General features: G+C 35.4%; 1 protein-coding gene across 1 annotated transcript; it reads left to right on the forward strand.

Annotated features, from left to right (window-relative positions):
- Positions 1-13,408: 13,408 nt before the first annotated feature.
- On the forward strand, positions 13,409-19,862 carry LOC115519091 (islet amyloid polypeptide). Its single transcript, XM_030322827.1, has 3 exons — positions 13,409-13,506; positions 13,836-13,930; positions 19,114-19,862. Exons 2-3 carry the CDS (start codon positions 13,851-13,853, stop codon positions 19,301-19,303), a joined length of 270 nt encoding a protein of 89 aa, XP_030178687.1. The 5' UTR covers positions 13,409-13,506; positions 13,836-13,850; the 3' UTR covers positions 19,304-19,862.
- Positions 19,863-21,622: the final 1,760 nt, after the last annotated feature.

Raw genomic sequence — 21,622 nt, forward strand, 5'->3', positions numbered from 1 at the left:
GAAGAGAAAATAAATAATGCCCTCATGATGATCCCTCAGCTATTATTTTCTTAACCCATTGGGCTTAATATATAAAACCATGATCTACCAAAATATTAAAAAATATAAAAATAAAAATAAAAACACATTTTTCCTCTGAAAATGTTTAGAACAATATTATTTCCACACTATTTGTGGCAATTCATTAAAAAAAATAAGTTTGTAAACATTAATTTATCTTAATTCTGGTATAGTTAACATACAGGGTTATATTAGTTTCAGATGTACAATACAGTGATTCAACAATTCTACGCATTACTCAGTGCTCATTACGATAACTGCACTCTTTAATCCCCATCACATATTTCACTCATTCCCCAACCCCCACATCCCCTCTGGTAACTATTTGTTATCTATAGTTAAGAGTCTGTTTTTCTGTTCATTGCTTTCTATTTTTGTTCATTTGTTTGTTCCTTAAATTCCACATATGAGTGAAATCATATGGTATTTGTCTTTCTCTGACTGATTTATTTCACTTAGTAGTATACCCTCTAGATCCATCCATGTTGTTGCGAATAGCAACATTTCAATCTTTTTCTTTTTTTTTTAGCTGAGTAATATTCCATTGTGTATATATACTACAACTTCTTTATCCACTCATCTATCAATGGACACTTGAATTGCTTCCATGTTTTGGCTATGCAAATAATGCTGCAATAATCATATGGGTGCATACATCTTTTTGAAATAGTGTTTTCATATTCTTTGAGTAAATACCCAGCAGTGGAATTCCTGGATGGTATAGCAATTCCATTTTTAATTTTTTGAGGAATCTCCATACTGTTTTCCATAATTTTGCATAGTTTGCATAGTTTGCATTCCCACCAAGGCATTAGGGTTTCTTTTTCTACACATCCTCACCAGCACCTGTTGTTTCTTGTGTTTTTTATTTTAGCCATTCTGACAGGTGTAAGGTGATACCTCATTATGGTTTTGATTTGCATTTCCCTGATGATGAGTGATGTTGAGCATCTTTCATGTGTCTGTTTGACATCTGGATATCTTCTGTGGAGAAATGTCTGTTCATGCCTTCTGCCAATTTCTTAATTGAATTACTTGATGATTTTTTTTTATATATTTTGGAAACTAAGCCCTTATCAGGTATACCATTTGCAAATATATTTCCCATTAAGTAGGTTGTCTTTTAGTTCTGTTCATTGTTACCTTTGCCATGCAGAACCTTTTTATTTTAATGTAGTCCCAAAAGTTTATTTTTGCTTTTGTTTCCCTTGCCTCAGGAGATATATCCAGAAAAATTTTGCTATGGCCAATGTCAGAGAAATTACTGCTTGTACCGTCTTCTAGATTTTGTTTGGTTTCAGGTCTCACATTTAGGTATTTAATTAGTTTGAGTTTATTTTTTGTGTATGGTGTAAGAAAGTGGTCCACTTTCATTCTTTTGCATGTAGCTGTCCAGTTTTCCCAGCACCATTTGTCAAAGAGACTTTTTCCCTATTGTATTTTCATGTCTTGTTTATCAAAGATTAACTACCCATATAATTATGGATATATTTCTGGTTTTTCTATTCTGTTCTCTTGATCTATGTATTCCTTTTTATCCCAGTACCAAATTGTTTTGATTATTACAGCTTTGTAATATATCTTGAAATCTGGATTTTGATACCTCCAGTTTGGTTCTTTTTCAAAATTGATTAGGCTATTTGGGGCCTTCTGTGGTTCCATACAAATTTTAGGATTATTTGTTTTAGTTCTGTGAAAAATGCCATTGATATTTTGTTAGGGATTACATTAAACTTGTAGGTTGTTTTATGTGGTGTCAACATTTTAAAAATATTTGTTTTCCCAATCCATCAGCATGGAATATCTTTCCATTGCTCTGTGTCGTCTTCGATTTCTTTCATCTATGTTTTATACTTTTCAGAGTACAGGTCTTTCACCTCTTTGGCTAAGTTTATTCTTAGGTATTTTATTCTTTGTGGTGAAGTTATAAATGGGATTGTTTTCTTACCTTCTTTTTCTGTTGCTTCATTATTAGTGTATAGAAATGCAATAGATTTCTGTATATTAATTTTGTATGCTATGAATTTATAAAATCACTTATCAGTTCTAGTATTTTTTGGTGAAGTCTTTAGGGTTTTCTATGTGTAGTATCATGTCATTGGCAAATACTGAGACTTTTTTTCCCTTACTTGTATCGTACGACTTTTATTTCTTTCTGTTGTCTGATTGCTGTGGCTAGGGCTTCTAGTACTATGCTGAATAAGAGTGGTGAAAGTGGGCACCTTGTCTTGTTCCTGATATTAGGAAAGGAGCTGTCAGTTTTTCACCATTGAGTATGATGTTAGGTGCAGATTTTTCATATATGGTCTTTATTATGTTGAGGTATGTTCCCTCTAAACCTACTTTGTTGAGGGTTTGTGTCATGACTGGATGTTGTACTTTGTCACATGCTTTTTCTGCATCTACTGAAATGATTATATGGTTTTTATCCTTTCTCTGGTTGATGTGATATATCATGTTGATTGATTTGTGAATACCGAGCTACCCTTGCCTCCCATGAATAAATCCTACTTGATCATGGTGAATTTTTTTATGTATTGTTAGATTCAATTTGCTAGTATTTCATAGAGGATTTTTGCATCTATATTCATCGGAGATATTGGCCTATAGTTCTCTTTTTGATGGTGTTTTTATCTGGTTTTGGTGTCAAGGTAGTGCTGGCCTTATAAGATGAATTTGGAAGTTTCCCTTTCTCTTCTATTTTTTTAATAGTTTGAGAAGAATAGGGGCGCCTGGGTGGCGCAGTGGGTTAAGCGTCCGACTTCAGCCAGGTCACGATCTCGCGGTCCGTGAGTTCGAGCCCCGTGTCAGGCTCTGGGCTGATGGCTCAGAGCCTGGAGCCTGTTTCCGATTCTGTGTCTCCCTCTCTCTCTGCCCCTCCCCCGTTCATGCTCTGTCTCTCTCTGTCCCAAAAATAAATAAACGTTGAAAAAAATTAAAAAAAAAAAAGAATAGGCATTAACTCTTCTTTAAATGTTTGATAGGGTTCACCTGTGAAGCTGTCTGGCCCTGGACTTTTGTTTGTTGGAAGTTTTTTGATTACTGATTCAACTTAATTGTTGGTTATTGGTCTGTTCAAGTTTTTTATTTCTTCTTCTTGTCAGTTTTTGTAATTTATCTGTTTCTAGGAATTTATCCATTTCTTCTAGGTTGTACAATTTGTTGGCATATAATTTTTCATAATATTCTCTTACAATTATTTGTATATCTGTGGTGTTGGTTGTGTGATTTCTCCTCTTTCATTTGTGATTTCATTTACTTGAGTCCTTATTTTTTATTAATTTGGCTAGAGGTTTATCAATTTTGTTGATCTTTTCAAAGAACCAGCTTCTGGCTTCATTGATCTGTTCTATTGTTTTTTGTTTTTTGTTGTTTTTTGTTTTTATTTTGTTTTGTTTTTTTAGTTTCTACATCATTTATTCCTGCTCTAATCTTTATTATTTCCTTCCTTCTGATAGTTTGGTGTTTTGTTTGATCTTCTATTTCTACTTCCTTTAGGTGTAGGTTTAAGTTGTTTATTTGAGTTTTTTCTTGCTTCTTGATATAGGCCTATATTGCTATAAACTTCCCTCTTAGAATAGCTTTTGCTGCATCTCAAAAATTTTGGACCATCATGTTTTCATTTTCACTTGGATCCATGTAGTTTTTTATTTCCTCTTTAAATCCTTGATTGGCCCATCCATTGTTTATTAGCATGTTATTTACCCTCCATGTATTTGTGTTCTTTCTAGATTTTTTTCTTGTGGTTGATTTCTAGTTTCATAGTGTTGTGTTCAGAAAAGAGACATGATGTGATTTCAGTCTTTTTGAATTTTTTGAGATTTGTTTTGTGGCCTAACATGTGACCTATTCTAGAGAATGTTCCATGTTCACTTGAAAAGAATGACATTCCACTGTTTTAGGATGGAATGTTCTGTATATATTTGTTAGATCCTTTTGGTCCAATGTATCATTCAAAGCCACTGTTTAGTTGTTGACTTTCTATTTGGATGATCTATTCATTGATGTAAGTGGAATGTTAAAGTCTCCTACTATTATTGTATTACTATCGATTGCTTCCTTTATGTTTGTTAATAGCTGCCTTATGTATTTAAGTGTTCCTATACTGGGTGCATAAATATTTATAATTGTTATAACTTCTTGGGGTGTTCTCTTTATGAATATGTAGTGTCCTTCTTGTTAGAGTCTTTGTTTTAAAATCTATTTTGTCCATTATAAGTATTGCTCCCCTAGCTCCTAGCTTTTTTTTTCACTTCTGTTTGCATAAATGTTTTAATATCCCTTCACTTTCAATCTGCACATGTCTTTAGGACTGAAACAAGTCTGTTACAGGCAGTCTATAGATAAGTCTTGTTTTATTGTCCACTCTATTACCCTAGTCTTTTGATTAGATAGTTTAATCCATTTACAATCAAGGTAATTATTGATGGCTGTGTACTTATTTCTCTTTTGTGACTTGTTTTATGGTTGTGTTTATAGTTCATGTTCCTGTCTTCTCTTGCCCTCTTCTCTTGTGCTGGCATTCTTTGATGATATACTTAAGTTTATTCTCTTTATTTTTTGCATTTCTATTACTGGTTTTTGATTTGTGGTTACCATTAGGTTGATATATAACATCTTATGCATATAACAGTCTATATTATACTGATGGTCACTTACGTCTGAACACATTCTAAAAGCACTAAATTTTTGCTTTCCTCCCTGCCATCTTTTTTTTTTAAATTTTTTTTTTCAACGTTTATTTATTTTTGGGACAGAGAGAGACAGAGCATGAACGGGGGAGGGGCAGAGAGAGAGGGAGACACAGAATCGGAAACAGGCTCCAGGCTCTGAGCCATGAGCCCAGAGCCTGACGCGGGGCTCGAACTCACGGACCGGAAACAGGCTCCAGGCTCTGAGCCATGAGCCCAGAGCCTGACGCGGGGCTCGAACTCACGGACCGGAAACAGGCTCCAGGCTCTGAGCCATGAGCCCAGAGCCTGACGCGGGGCTCGAACTCACGGACCGCGAGATCGTGACCTGGCTGAAGTCGGACGCTTAACCGACTGCGCCACCCAGGCGCCCCTCCCCCCTGCCATCTTTTAGGCATATAGTGTCATACTTTACATCTTTTTATTTTGTGAATCCCTTGACTGATTTTTATAGATATACTTAATTTTGCTACTTTTGTGCTTCCAAATTTTCTTACTCCTACTTATAGTCCTTCCTTTCCACTTGAAGTATCCCTTTTAACATTTCTTATAAGTCTGCTTTACTGGTGGTTAATCCCTTTAACTTTTGTTTGGGAAATTCTTTAGCTCTCCTTCTATTCTGAATGATAGCCTTGATCAATAGAATATTCTTGGCTGCAGGTTTTTTCCTTTCAGCACTTTGAATATATCATGCTACTCCCTTCTGGCCTGCAAAGTTTCTACTGAAAAATTAGCTAAGAGCCTTATAGGGTTTTCCTTGTATATAACTATTTTATTTTCTCTTGCTGTTTCAAAGATTCTTTATCGCTACTTTTTGCCATTTTAATTATTACATGCCTTAGTGTGGATATCCTTGGCTTGATTTTGTTGGGGGTTCGCTGTGCCTCTTGGATCTGAATTTCTGTTTCCTTCCCTGTATTCCAGTTATTATTTCTTCAAATAAAATTCTGACCCCCTTTCTTTCTCTTCTTCTGGGATCCCTATAATACAAATGTTATTATGATTGATAGTGTCACTGAGTTCCTTTGATCTATTCTTATTTTTTTATTACCTTTTTCTTTTTCTTCTTTTGTTCAACATGATTGCTTTCCATTATTCTGTCCTCCAGGTCTCTGATCCATTCTTCTGCTTCCTCTAGTCTACTATTTATTCCTTCTAGTGTATTTTTTATTTCAGTTATTGAATTCTTTATCTCTGATGGTTCTTTAAATTTTCTCTTTGTCAAGGATGTCACTGAAGTCCTTCACTCTTTTCTCAGATCCAGTGAATATCTTTATGACCATGACTTTAAAATCTCTGTCAGACATATTACTTATCCCCATTTTGTCTGATTTTGTCCCTTCCTTTCATTTGGAACATATTCCTTTAACTCCTCATTCTATCTAACTCTCTGTTTCTATGTGTTAGGTAAGTCAGCAATGTCTCCTGTTCTTGAAAGTAGTAGCCTTATGAAGAAGAAGCCCTGTAGTGCCCTGTGTAGTGCATGTCTCCTGCTCACCAGAACCTGTCACTTTCTATAGGTGTAGTGTACACCCTACTGCTGTGGCTAAGTGCATTTGCCTTCAGTCCAGCCATCTGCAATGGTTCTCTTTGCCTGTAGTGCCCAGGGTTTGGTTCCTGTGTTATTAATGGGCCAGTCTTGGGCCACTTTGGGTATGAATTGGGTGAGACTAGGCTTTTGACAGAGGTGTGGTCCCACCAAAGTCAGAACATTATCCCTCTGCTGTCCCCCTAAGAAGCTTATTGGTGGGCAGGGCCTGAGGTCAGACCAGATATCTGTCTCCAGCCCATTGCTCAGACTGCAGTCAAACTGCTGTGTGTGGTTATCTTCCCCTCTCCCCAGGGTAGGTGTCACTTTGTGGTGGTGCTGGCTCCTGTCAGGGCTGCTTGCACACCACCACATTTGTGGCACTACTTTGGATGGACTGCTGAGGGCAGGGTTGGAGAGAGTGTGTCCACAGAACAGTGTGGGGACATGACATGAAGTGTTAGCAAATTTTGCACAAGTCTGCCATGAGAAGAGAGATGGCACTGTTTTGGAGAGCTGCAGAGGCTAGTTGGAGGGGGCGAGTCCGCAGAAGAGCATGGAGGTGGGGGCATGTTGTTAGGCAGCTAGGTGGAGAGTGTTCATGTGCTATTTCCCACAGGTGTCCATGTGTCTAGCTTGGGCGGTGGAGGAGGAAAATAGTGCCTGCCAGCTCCTTTGTTCTTGGTGTAGTCTCCCAAAGATCCCTGCCCTTCCTGCACATATTCTGAGATTAGTAAATACATCTCCTTTCTATATACCCCAGACATCTTTCAAACTGCTGCTTCTATGCTATATCTAAGCAGGATTGTTTGTTACGCTGTCTCTTTAAGGGTGGTGACTCAGTTTCCTATCACCCTTCAGCTCTCCCAGAACTGATTTTTAAAATTCCAACTGTTAAGCTCTACTGACTGTTAAAACTCATGATGTTAATCCCCTCTGGTTTTCAAAGCCAAATGGTATGGAGATTTGTCTTCTCTGAACAGGTTCCCCTTACTTAAGATGCCCAATATGGGGTCTGTTCTCCCCTCTCTTTGCTTGCAGAGTCCCTCCCTCCTAGGGACAGTCCTGAAGTCAGTTTAGTTCCTCACTGGATTTCTGTTCTTCCTACTGTTTTTTGATTTGGCTTCTTCTTTATGTTTAGCTGTGGAGAGTCTATTCTGCCAGGCTTCAGGTCATTTTCTAGGTTATATACACTGATGTGGGTATTATGTAGGTGTATACATGGGATGAGGTGAGTTTGGGATCCTCCTACTCTGCCATCTTATAAGTACCCAAGATAGTTTTACAACTATGTAGCAACAACAAAAAAATGTTTAGTGAAAAATCAGCTATAAACTCTTACTATTTTTATGTTTTCTATATTTATATGAAAATATTGTGTATAGTTCAGCCATTGTATATAGACAATCTTGTATCATATTTTATCTCTCTAGAAAATAATATTTTATTTATCTATTCATCTGTCAACAGGCACTTAGGTTGTTTCCATACTTTGGATATTGTGAATATGCTGCAATGAACATGTAAGTACGGATATATCTTCAAGACGATGATGTTGTTTTCTTTGGATATATACACAGAAGTGGGATTGTTGTACCATACGCTAGTTCCATTTTTAATTTCTTAAGGAAGCTTCATAGTGTTTTCCATTGAACTAATCTACCAGCATTGTGCAAGAGTTCCAACATAGGATAATTTGAACATCAAAAAAGTGGGGATCAAAATACATGTATATTAAAATATAGGGGTTCACAATGAGAACCACCCCCATCCCCCCCAAAAAAAAACCTTTAAGGTCATATTTAGAGGATGGTTGAGAACCATCTCATTACTGTATGCAGAAAACTCATGAATGAGAGGAAAGAATGAAGTATATATCCTGCTTTTTCTTTAAAACCGTACCTCAAGGTAGTGAAATACTTAATGAAGAATGCTCTCCTTTATTGGAGAATTTCAGCAAATGTAGAAGGAATAACAGAATTAGACTATCACTGGAAGCCTGTAATAAAACAATGGTTCTAGGCAATTATAACCAATGGTTGCTAAAATCAGAGTGAAAGGCTAATGGAGAACTCAGAATGGACAATGTGGCTGAAAAAATCTGACCTCGCTGATCAGTCTTAATGCCATAAAAGAGATTCAACCAGATGTTGTAATGCAGTAGGAATAAACAGTATCACTGAAGCATTCTTACCTGAATGTGATCAAGCCTCTAGACCAAACAACCAGTATAGAGAAAATACAAGTGAGAAAGGAACACATTAAATGATACCTCATGATTGCCATCAGCAAAATCTGGGATGTGGGGAATTCTATACAATAAATGACCTGTTTTCTTTAATAAGTCAATGGTAGGAAAAAGAAAGGAAGGAAAATTATATATTAAAAGAGTCATGAGAGACAAAAAAAATGCAATCTTATTTAGATTCTGACTCTAACAGACTAATTAAAAATATTTTATAGACAACTGAAAAATGTGAACACTGATTGGATTATTTAATTATATTAAGGAAATACTGTAAAATTTCACTTTAGCTATACCAACAATTTTGTAGCTGTGTTGTATAAAGTATCCTTGTCTTTCATGAATATAAACCTGAAAAATGTTACATATAAAATTGTATAATGTTTAGGATTTGTTTTTAACAATCCAGTATGGAGTGGGAGGAAAGTAGGTAGGAATATAGAGAAAATAAGATAGATTTGTGATTTGATAATTATCAAAATTTTATATACATTTGAAAGTTTCTGTAAAAAAAAATTAAATGTAAGTATTTTAAAAAATCCATCTAATATTGAGACAATCAAAATGTTTTATTTTTTTTAATTTTTTTAAATGTTTATTTATTTTTGACAGAGAGAGAGAGAGAGAGAGCATGAGCAGAGTAGGGGCAGAGAGAGAGGGAGACACAGAATCCAAAGCAGGCTTCAGGCTCTGAGCTGTCAGCACAGAGCCCAATGAGGGGCTTGAACTCACAGACCATGAGATCATGACCTGAGCCGAAGTTGGACGCTCAACCGACTGAGCCACCCACGCGCCCCTCAAAATGTTTTATTAAAATATTAGAGGAACAGGATAAAGAAGAAAAGTAAGTGTGCTGTTAAATGCTAATTCTTGGGGTGCTTGGCTGGCTCGGTTGGTAGAGCATGAAACTCTTGATCTCGGGGTTGAGTTCAAACCCATGTTGGGTATAGAGATTACTTAAAAATCAATCAATCAATCAATCAATCAAGTAAATAAACTAACTAACTAACTAACTAACTCTTTATCTTCCAGAGTAGGATATGTGCTGTCAGCACAGAGCCTGATTCAAGGCTTGATCTCATGAACCATGAGATCATGACCTGAGCTGAAACCAAGTCAGACACTTAACTGACTGAGCCCCCCCAGGTGTCCTAAGAAGAGATTATTTTCAAAATATGGAGAAAACAGCTAAAATCGCTAAAATTGATTACCCATGGAAAGCAAAATTCAGAGGTAGGCTGAAGGAAGACAGAAGACTGCTGTTTTTATTATTAGACTTCTGATAGTATTTGATTTTTAAAAATTGTAGACACACACATTTGATAAAAAATAGAAATTATTTTCTAAAAGATTTATAAAATATATTTTATAAATTTGGTGAAAAGCCCATTAATTTGTATTATTAATTATATCCTAACCTGGCTCTCATTTTAATGCTCTGTTCCCATTCACTTGTTCTCCATACTTAATCCATTGTCAAATCATGTAATGATCCCAAATGTGATTTGAACTCATTTACTTTTCTACTGCTCTGCTATCACCCTATGTGTAGCATCACTGTCTCACATCTGGACACTGCCATAGTCTTCCAACAGATTTCCTGCTTTTACTCTTGCTCCCCTCTGATCCAGTCCACCCACAGTAGTCAGCCTGATGTTTTCTTTATTATTTTTTTATTACTTTTTTTATTTGAGTGTAGTTGACGTACGTTACATTTGTTTCAGATGTACAACACCACATTGATTTTTCAACGCTATAATCATCTTTACACCAATTTCTCCTTCAATTACCTGAATTTTCACATGTTGTTTCTCAGATCTTAAACACTTTCCATTACTTTTTCCTCTGTCATCTCTTATGGTTTAGGATTCAACTTAAACATCACCACTTTTCTTTCTCTCACTACCAAATTAGTTTTCTCCACAGCACTTCACACTTGTAATTACATATTCACTTATTCACTTTCTTTGATTTTGTTTCCTTCACTGGCTCTAAGCTCCCATGACAGCAGGGACTTGGCTTTGTTCAGTGTTGTAGCTCTAGTCCCTAGAACATTCCCTATCATAGAATGTGTCCTTAATCAGTGTTTATTGAATCATAAATAAATGGAATGTGCAATAGACCAGATTTTCTCAAACTTTAGTGTGCATACAGTCACCCAGGGAAGATATTTTTAAATTAAAAAAAATTTGTTTTCAATGTTTATTTATTTTTGAGAGACAGAGCATGAATGGGAGTTGGGGCAGAGAGAGAGGGAGACACAGAATCTGAAGCAGGCTCCAGCTCTGAGCTGGGCTCAAACTCACAAAGCATGAGATCATGACCTGAGCCGAAGTCAGAGACCTAACTGACTGAGCCATCCAGGCACCCCAGGAAAATCTTTTCTTAAATGCACATTCTGATTCAGTAGCTCTGGGATGGGGCCTGAAATTGTAACAAGCTTCCAAATAAGGCCAAAACTGCCATGGCATTACTTACGCTTGGACTAGCAAGGCTAAAGTGGGTACAAAGATGAGTGACAGTAATGTTTGTCATGTGGGAAGGAGCTTATTATCTGGTAATGGAGTTACCTCATAAAGACAATCTACCACCTCCACTTTCAATGGTGTAGGAAGCATGAAAGACCTAAAGCTGTTAGAGATTGGGATAGATGTTGACCTTACCAAACATTATACAAGACTGCCTAAGGCCGTATTTGGCTGCAACTGAGTCATTTGAAGTGTTATAATAAGACACAACATTTACAGGAAGGAATTAGCAATTCAGTATATGAGAACAGAGATCCTTTATAACAAAGAAATATCATGGAACAAGGAGATGAGAATTTGAATTTCACTTTGCCCTGAGTAGCTGTGCAAGTTTAAGCAGCCACTTACATTCTCTGAATCACTGTATCATCATCTAATGATGAAAACAGATGTGTGAAGATGAAGTGAGGAATCATATATCAATTAAATAACTATGACTGACATAAGGTAGCCCTTAAAAAGATTCAGGTTCTGGGGCGCCTGGGTGGCTCAGTCGGTTAAGCGTCCGACTTCGGCTCAGGTCACGATCTCGCGGTATGTGAGTTCGAGCCCCGCGTCGGGCTCTGTGCTGACTGCTCAGAGCCTGGAGCCTGTTTCAGATTCTGTGTCTCCCTCTCTCTCTGACCCTCCCCCGTTCATGCTCTGTCTCTCTCTGTCTCAAAAATAAATAAACGTTAAAAAAATTAAAAAAAAAAAAGATTCAGGTTCTCCTGTTCCTTTCTTAGGTAGAACATTTTCCTTATAACATTAATTTCCTACAGGGAGAGAGAACCAATTTTTGAATGTTATGTTTGGCACCTTCAACATCTCAGAGGGGAAAAAAAATAGGGAAATAAAATAAATATGTAGCTAAAAGCAGGTATTTTGGTTTAAAGGAACACTAGACCATAAATCAGAAAAACCAAGCTTTAGCTCAAGGTTTCAACATGAACTAGATGTATAATGCTGAATAAGCTATTTAACATCTCTGGGCTTCTGTTATCTTTTCTAAATCATTGTATACACTTTGTTAAATACATCAATCATTTTCTTACAGGAAATTATCATTCTTCCAAATCACTTGATTTTTAAAAATATTTTTTAAGTTTATTTATTTATTTTAAGAGAGAGAAAGAGACAGAGAGAGGATGAGTGGGGGAGGGGCAGAGAACGAGGTAGAGAGAATCCCAAGCAGGCTCCCAACTGTCAGTATGAACCTCCCCCACTCAGGGCTTGAACCCACGAACCATGAGCTAATGACCTGAGCCAAAATCAAAAGTCAGACGCTCAATCAACTGAGGCACCCAGGTATAACCCAAATCATTTGAGTTTATGTTTTCTTTCTTTTTGGAATATCAGTAAATTTTACAGAAATATTAAAATTGCAGAATCATTGGATAATTAGAATAAGGATTTGGAAAACTGATTTTTTTCCTGAAATTTTTACTAACCACCCTCAAACTACATTACTAAGCTTTAAAGAATTATATGAGTTCAGTGAACTTATTTTTTTTACTTGGAGTACTTCCATCGTTTTTAGATTGCATAGATATGCATATTTCCACAAGCATTTGGAATTTGTCTTACTTACTACATCGGCTATTGTCATAACTTAGAACATTAACTTAAATATAACTTATATATACAAGAAAAGAAAGAACAACTTGGAGAAAATAAAAATAACAAATTAAATATTCTTTCAAAGTAATTGTGATGTTTCTATGTAATAATAGAAAAAGTCAGCAAAAAAATTCTTAATCACACAGATATGTGTCTCTATTTAAATGCTGACAAATGAATTTGGGGATTGAAAATTATTGTTTTGCTGCCGTTAATCTTCCATCCCCATTTCATTATAAGTAGCTTTCAATTTCTTTCTGCCCCCCCCCCCCCATCTTTTTAAGTGTCTTTTTTTATCCACCCTGGCCTCATAGTTTACTCTACTACTGAATGTTCATGGAATTAAGCCATTGGGGTCATTTGGCTTTAGCTTCCTCATTAGATTCTTCAATGTCCCTGGCTTCACTCTTTGCATATAAACACATTTGTTATTCTTAATCACTTCTTTCTATCAATCCTTTACTAGAGCATACCACTTAATCTTTGAAAATCCACTCTTGTATTTCACAAAAATGGAAAATTCAAATTTCTGCTGTGTGTGACACACCATTAACTGCACAAAGACACTCTGTATCTGCTACCTTAATATTTACTGATGTGCTAATGTAATATAATAATGACCCATCTGCTTCTGCTGTCTATGAGGCACTTTCTATAGGGATGGAAATTAATGACAGTTTCTCTGAGCTGCCTGATGTCAGAGCCGGGAAAGGTGTGAAGAGTATATAAGAGCTGGATTACTCATTGGCAAGTGTGGGGGCAAATACTCCAGTGGATGCAAGCTTGGGATTGTTTATAAAGCTTTCTTACCATTAGAGGCATTCTCTGATATTGCTGACGCTGAAACACTAAAAGGTAAAGAGCTTCCTGTTTATGGGAAAATATCATTTGTTTAGGGAAGCTTAGATTTGGGATCAAATACATACTTATTTCAAAGAAAGGCTAAAGCAATAATGTGGTATAATATCAACTTTCCAGATCGTTTAGAGAAGGAAATTGGGAAATTGAAAATTTTGAAAATATTTGAAAATTGTTTAAACAGCATCAAGAGACTGTATCAATAAAATTGCTATATTTGGAGATTATGTTTAAAGAGATTTTTTTAAAGTAGGCTCTAGTCTCAAGTTCCATCAATCAGAGCTATAAGACACTTCCTGATTTCGATGCTGAATTATTCTTTTCAGAAAATTTGAGAAGCAATGTGCCTCCTGAAACTTCCAGTAGTTCTCATTGTGCTCTTGGTTGCACTACACCATCTGAAAGCTACCCCCATTGAAAGGTTAGTAACAAAAAATCCTGTTTCTTTTGTAAAATGTGGGAAAATTAGAATTAAAAACTGCTATATAACTAACAGCCCTTATGCCATTAGATTTCTGATGAAATCATGCTTAAGAACAGTACATTAAACTGTTTATCTGTTCCTTGAATTCTGTGTTCTTTAAAGAATAACACCAGTGGTTGATGACTTTCTGACAGAACTGACAGAAAGGAATGGAATAGTTCCAGTTTTATCAAGAAATATGCTTTTGCATAAGAGACTCTTAAAAACTGAGAACAAACTGAGGGGGGGTGGGAGGGCAGGAAGGGTGGGTGAAGGTTATTGAGGAGGGCACCTTTTGGGATGAGCACTGGGTATTGTATGGAAACCAATTTGACAATAAATTTCATATTAAAAAAAAGAAAAAGAAAAAGAAATATGCTTTTGGAAACTAGAGGGGCAAAACCAGAACATGAAGCAGGAAAAGCCAAGGGTAGTATTTCCCACTATATTAACCTGATTCTAAAACAAACTGTAAAAACTTAATTAAAGCATATATTTTATAACAGGTGGGATTTTATTGTCTATTTACAGATTTCTTTTTCTCCTTGGAGGGCTCTGGCAATATCCAGAACTTTTACATCTCTTTCTGGAAATCAAAATACATAGAAATAATCAGGGGGCAAATTAAAAATTTTAAGAACTAGTTAAAAAGCCATTTGCAGGGGCGCCTGGGTGGCGCAGTCGGTTAAGCGTCTGACTTCAGCCAGGTCACGATCTCGCGGTCCGTGAGTTCGAGCCCCGCGTCGGGCTCTGGGCTGATGGCTCAGAGCCTGGAGCCTGTTTCCGATTCTGTGTCTCCCTCTCTCTCTGCCCCTCGCCCGTTCATGCTCTGTCTCTCTCTGTCCCAAAAATAAACGTTGAAAAAAAAAATTTTAAAAAGCCATTTGTAGTCAGGCTCTGGGCTGATGGTTCAGAGCCTGGAGCCTGCTTCAGATTCTGTGTCTCCCTCTCTCTCTGCCCCTCCCCCGTTCATGCTCTGTCTCTCTCTGTCCCAAAAATAAATAAATGCTTTAAAAATTTTTTTAAAAAAAGGGTGGCTCAGTCGGTTAAGCGTCTGACTTCAGCTCAGGTCACAATCTTGCGGTCCATGGGTTGGAACCCTGCGTCGGGCTCTGGGCTAATGGCTCAGAGCCTGGAGCCTGCTTTGGATTCTGTGTCTCCCTCTCTCTCTCTGCCCCTCCCCCATTCATGCTCTATCTCTCTCTGTCTCAAAAATAAATAAATGTTAAAAAAAAATTTTTTTAAAGCCATTTGCTCTTAGGGTTTTTTTTCTATATTGTTAACTGTTCTGTTAATGAAATAAAATTATAAAAAAAATATATCCTTCATAAGATTACTTCTGAGCTGCACTAAATGTAAATTAATACTTCTTAAAAATGAATTCAGTAGGTAGCATGTTCACCAGGATTTCCTAAAAAGGTTTATTTGAGAAGGTGTCATGTCATTTAACTGGTAATATTTTAAGGAAGTCTAAAAACTATCAGGTGATAATGTTAGCAGTAATTACAACTTTCAAGTGGAAAGCCTTTAAAACTGTAATTCTTTTATTTAAAAGATTCTCAAGTCCAAATGCATGCATATGTCATATACAATAGAGTGAGGATTTGTTTGTACTTAAATCAGTTTGACTCCTTGTAGTCTTTTAGGACTGAACTTACACGTTCTTTAACACCAGAGTTAAGTTTATTTTTGAAGAGTTTGCTTTAAGTCATATTAGAACTTTTCTCATAGAATTATTAGCATCTTGTCCATTTTCCCTTGGGGTGTTTTTTCATTGAGGTGACAATCTGTGGTGATATGTATATTTCTACAGCACCCACATGAAACAAATAGCAGGAGTTATCAGACTTCCTTTGTCCTTTCAGGCTTATCGAATTTACAGGATGTTCTCAGAATTGACTTTGATTTTCAATTGGATTTTTGTGGATAAAAATAACTAAAACTGACATGAAGTTTCTGGTAAACCAGCAGAACAATAGAATGACAGGAAAATTAGCAGTATTACTTCATAATTCTGTCTATATCTTGATCTTTTCTTTCATTAGGTATAGACATTTGATAAGCATCTTTATGCAGTATGGCTTCATGGATATTAGTTTATTAGGAAGTGAACTTCACTTGAAAATAAAATAGTATATAACATTATTATCAAGTTATTTTCACAATCTCTTACTTAGAATCTTTATTAGAGATACTTGTAAAGCATTCTTCAAATTGCTCTTTAATGGGTTTCCTGAAATGAGTATGTCTGGTCATTTTTTTAATGAAAATTTATCATCCTGAGCTGTTCAACCATGTAATATTCTATAACCTCAAAAAAAGCTTCTTGAGAAAGCTTCTTCAGAAAATGACTCAAATTTCAAACACCTTTAAAAGACAAAGCTGATGTTGATTTATCATTCATTGAATGTGATTTTTCTCATAAAATTTAATCATCTCACTTGAGATCTTTTTTAACTTCTACACATGTATGAGGTGATATTAAGAAGTAACAAACTTGGGGCACCTGGGTGGCTCACTCGGTTAAGCGTCAGACACTTGATTTCAGCTCAGGTCATGATCTCACAGTTGGTGGGACTGAGCCCTACATTGGGCTCTGGGCTGATGGCACAAAGCCTGCAATGGGATCCTCTCTCTCCCTCTCTCTCTGCTCCCCCTCGTGCTCTCTCTCTCTCTCTCTAAAATAAAAAAATAAACAGTTCAAAAAATCTTAAAATAAAAAAAAAGAAGTAACAAACAGACTTTACAAGTCATACTAAAAAATAGTTATTTAATACTCTTGATTGGAGCAACAGGATCATACATTTGCCAACACCTTTTAAACACTCAGTTGTAAACCTGCTTAGCAGATAATCAGAGATTATCTAACAGTATAATTAACAGAGTTTTCAAGCTATACACATAGGAGCTTGCTGTAGGAATTCTTATACTTCCACAAATGAATATCGAGAGCTAGAGCAGGGATACAGTTTAAAACTTTTAAAAACCCTGAAACTGAGGTGTTTTTAAAGAGGGACATTTTAAGAATGATACTTTAGCTTACAGTTTTCACTTTTTAAACTCTTAAAGTTAAGGACATATGCATGTGTATAAATTGTCAATAGCTTTGAACCAGTGTTTGTTACTAGATGCTAGGCAAGCCTTAGCTACCCAAGTAGTTAAAGAGAACAAAATGCCTGAAAGTAGGGGTGTGATGCCTTTTACTAACCATTTAATCTGTCTTTTTCCATCCTAATAATAGTTTGGGATAGAATCTTGTACATACTGTTGCTATGTTTACGTGAAAAGTTGTGTTTGTGAAAGCATTTGCACAATAATGAAATCAGTCATCATAAAAACTCTTAATATTTCTGTTTAGTAGAATGATGGTTCTTCTAGCTAACCCAAGTAAGATAACATTTTGGTTGGAATAATTTTAAATCCTGTTACAGACCTTGAGAGTAATTATCAAAGTACCACTCAGATATTTAGCAAATAGACTAGTTCACACTCTACTCCAAGCATTTGTCAAACATATCTTGGAACAGATATCACCTTTCCAATTTCACTCAGAACTTTATTTATTTTTTTATGTTTATTAATTTGAAGTGTTTGGGTCAAATTCTAATTTCTGCTTTTTTTCAAGAAAAGTTTATTCTGTTTCAGAATTAAATGTCTGATGTATGAATTATTGGTTTAATCCTTAAAAAGCATTAAATCATTCTTTGGAAATGCACATTGGCCATGCTTACGACACATGCAAAGAGAAATAATTAAATAGATAATATGAATAATACTATCATATATACCAAGTAATTATGTCTCAGAGTGGATTTCCTTTGCCTGAATAATTGGTTTGTCAGCATACACTTAGACTCAACCCAATACCTAATACCAGAAGGTATCATCCAGATACCTAATGCCATAAGAAATTATTGTATTTAGGAAAAAATATGAGAATAAAAACCCTCAAGTTTCACGTGAGATTTAAAAACACCCCGAGGCTATCACTATACAGAGATACAGATAAGAAGTACTCTCCACATAAAATAAACACATTGAAATAAAATATATGCATTTTGCCCCAAATTATGTAAAACCACTGGCTTCTGAACATTGCTTCATACCTATATTTCTTTCTCAGTTTATACTTATCCTAAGTTTTACCAATATTTTTATTTCTATGGAGCTGAAATTAAAACATTTCCCTAGCTTTTATAATCATCTACAAAAAGGAAGCATGTTATTATTCTGTATCCATTTCCAATATCATTTTGAGAGTGCATTAAAACAAAAGGTAGTACAAAAATGTATAGTTGACATAAATAAATTCTGTAAAAAGAAACAAAAGTTAAAATTCAAATCAATTATTTAACCATAGTGATCATTTCTGACTTACCTATAATATTATTATGCAATTGTTCCAGCTGGCCGAAAGAATGTGATGAACATTAATACTATTAATATAAAAAGTCTTTTAGTTTTAACATTCAGCCTAGTCTTATCATTAAAATTGTTAAAAGGAACTAAGTAGGTGGCAGAAAGATAGTAACATTCATGTATTTATATTAAGAGTAACAGAACTCCCACACTACAATAGTCCAAGTGTAGGAACAGATGGTAAATTTGATTCTCTTGAGACTTTATAATACTTGAAATTTCTTTCTTAACACCCTGATTTGATGATCTCCAGGAACTTAACAAAAATATCTTACACTGCTTAATTTTTATTAGAAAGATGTGGGAAATGAGTATATATGTGTTTAATTCTACATATTCCAGATTCCATATACATTTTCTATTCTAAATGCTTTTTATATATTGGGAACTAGATTCATCAATATTTAGAAGAATATAACATAAGGAAACCTTTTATTATTATTGTTATTGTTTGGAATATATTCTAAAGTTTCAAAGGATCATACTGGGAAATTCAACATTGACTATAATGGAAGTTTTGCTGTATGATTTCCTAGTCAAAAATCGATTCTGCTGCATTTTCAAGGTGTCAAAAAAAATCTGTTATCCAGCTGTTTCTAAACCAAAACACTGAGTTACTTATGTAAAAGTAACCAGTTCCCATTGATATACTTGTTGTCACATTAATATACCCAACCATAAGTCTAAGTCTCTAACCTTTCATATTTGTTCTATGCCACCAGTAACCAAGTGGAAAAGCGGAAATGCAACACTGCCACATGTGCGACCCAACGCCTGGCAAATTTCTTAATTCGTTCCAGCAACAATCTTGGTGCCATTCTTTCTCCTACCAATGTGGGATCCAATACATATGGAAAGAGGAGCACAATTGATATTTTAAACAAGGAACCATTGAATTACTTACCCTTTTAGAGGTCAATGTACCTCTAGAATTCTTTTTGTTTCATGTACAAATATTCTAGTGATTTCCTGTGTAATTTAACATTAGCATGAACCTGCGTCTGTATGTCCCATGTTTGTTGCCAGTACATATAAATTGTCTTGAAAAGAATTGTTTTAAATTTAACACTAATTAAGGTCCCGTAATAAGAAGTCAGTATCTTTAAAAGTGAAGTGTTCTTGTTATAGATTTTTATTTTAAAAACATTAAAAAGTCACTCTTTAGCTTGTATTGCTATGGCTTGAGTTTGAGAACAAAGGAGAAAATGGTATTTGGAAACTTGGTAAATTGTAAACAGCTAAGAGTAAAGTTAAGAACATTAAAAAACCAGTAATCATAAGGACCGTTGTTAAGTAATTCATTTTGCATTCGATTTCTAAAATGAGATAAAATGCTACGTAAAAATTTTAATTAATTTTTGCTCTTAGTCAAAATATTTTTTTGAAATTATATTCTTTGCTGGATTTGCTGGTACTAGAGGTTATTTAAAAATCTTAAAGCGGGGCACCTGGGTGGCGCAGTCGGTTAAGCGTCCGACTTCAGCCAGGTCACGATCTCACGATCTCGTGGTCCGTGAGTTCGAGCCCCGCGTCAGGCTCTGGGCTGATGGCTCAGAGCCTGGAGCCTGTTTCCGATTCTGTGTCTTCCTCTCTCTCTGCCCCTCCCCCATTCATGCTCTGTCTCTCTCTGTCCCAAAAATAAATAAACGTTGAAAAAAAAATTAAAAAAAAAAATCTTAAAGCAATTTGTGTTCATGAGGGTTTCATTGTGTGTTATCATCGATGTGCTTTTGTTAAACATATATGCCTTTTATCCTGCTCAAGTGACTTTCAGCAAACCTCAGTCATATTCTGATGCAGCGTATTGCAAAAGCAACTTGTGTTCCTATTAATCATGTTTTCAACTAAAAGACCACAGACTTCTGGGAATTGTATACTGTATGGTGATTTATTTTGTTTGTTAAACCTATTGGACATTTCTGGCAGAGGTTACATATGTATGATACATTTTTTTTTGAAGGAAGCTGTTGAATTGACTATGAACTGTAATGTTTCCCTCTAAGTCTCATTTATATAGGGGTATCTGCTTTTCTCTGTGAGTTAGTTACCTTTGGAAACAGCATTAACTGAGATAAATTGCTATCATGCTGTATTATGCCATTTCTAAAAGCACTCAACTTGTATTTTAAAAAAAAGTAGAAAAAAAACCATCTCAATGTTAGTGAGAATCTGACTCATTGACTTGATTTATACATTAAAATTTCCCCTTATGAAGTATGCCTTAGATTGTCATATTATAGTTGTTTGTGTGTATAGGTGTATAGAAACAGGAGATGATATTTATAATGATTTATGTCATAAGTTCCATTTTGAAATAAATAAGTTAATGTATAAATTCCTACTTGTGATATTAAACTGTTGGCCCTTCTTTCAAAGTGGAGTTGAGCTCAACATTTTAAATTAAGCAAGGTATGATTAAATTATAATTTCTTACACTTAGTTATTTAAAAAATTTCCCATAACAGTCTAGTTTATGTTTTTTAATATTTATTTATTTTGAGAGAGAGACACAGAGTGTGAGTGGGGGAGGGGCAGAGAGAGAGGGAGACATAGAATCTGAAGCAGGCTCCAGGCTCTGAGCCCAACACAGAGCCCAATGTGGGGTTCGAACTCACAAACCGTGAGATCATGACCTGAGCTGAAGTCAGTCACTTAACCAACTGAGCCACCCAGGTGCTCCAATAACAGTCTACTTTAAATAAAACTGTATTGCATATCAACTCTATAGCAAAATTATGTGTGATTATAGTAACCTAACAACCTCTGGTGCTAAGGAGTGAAATGTAGGTAGGGTAGCTATGTAACTTATTCTAAGCAGGAGATTTTGGTAAAGAAAAGAATTTATTATATTGATATAAGAGATATTAACAGTAGATGTCCATATAAATTTATTCATTAAATTTATCAAAGTGAAACATTTGAACAAATTCAGGACTATTTTCTTGGTTGGTAGGCCAATAAGAATCTCATAGAAGTTGGAAATGCCTTATTGCATGCAGTTTACCAAATACTTTCCCTGCTTTTTTATAATTGCCTTGTGAAAACAATGAGTAAAACTCAATTGATACAATTGGTGATATTAACAGTAAGTTTTGGGGACTACATTTATCCCAACCTTTCTCATTGTGTCTTGGATACTTGAAATCATAGGTACTTTTGAATAATCTAGAAGTGAGTTAAGCCTCCAAATACTCAAATGCATGGCACAAGTTATATTTCACTAAACTACTA

Source organism: Lynx canadensis, chromosome B4, assembly GCF_007474595.2.
Source record: "Lynx canadensis isolate LIC74 chromosome B4, mLynCan4.pri.v2, whole genome shotgun sequence".
In the NCBI taxonomy this organism is placed as follows: domain Eukaryota; kingdom Metazoa; phylum Chordata; class Mammalia; order Carnivora; family Felidae; genus Lynx; species Lynx canadensis.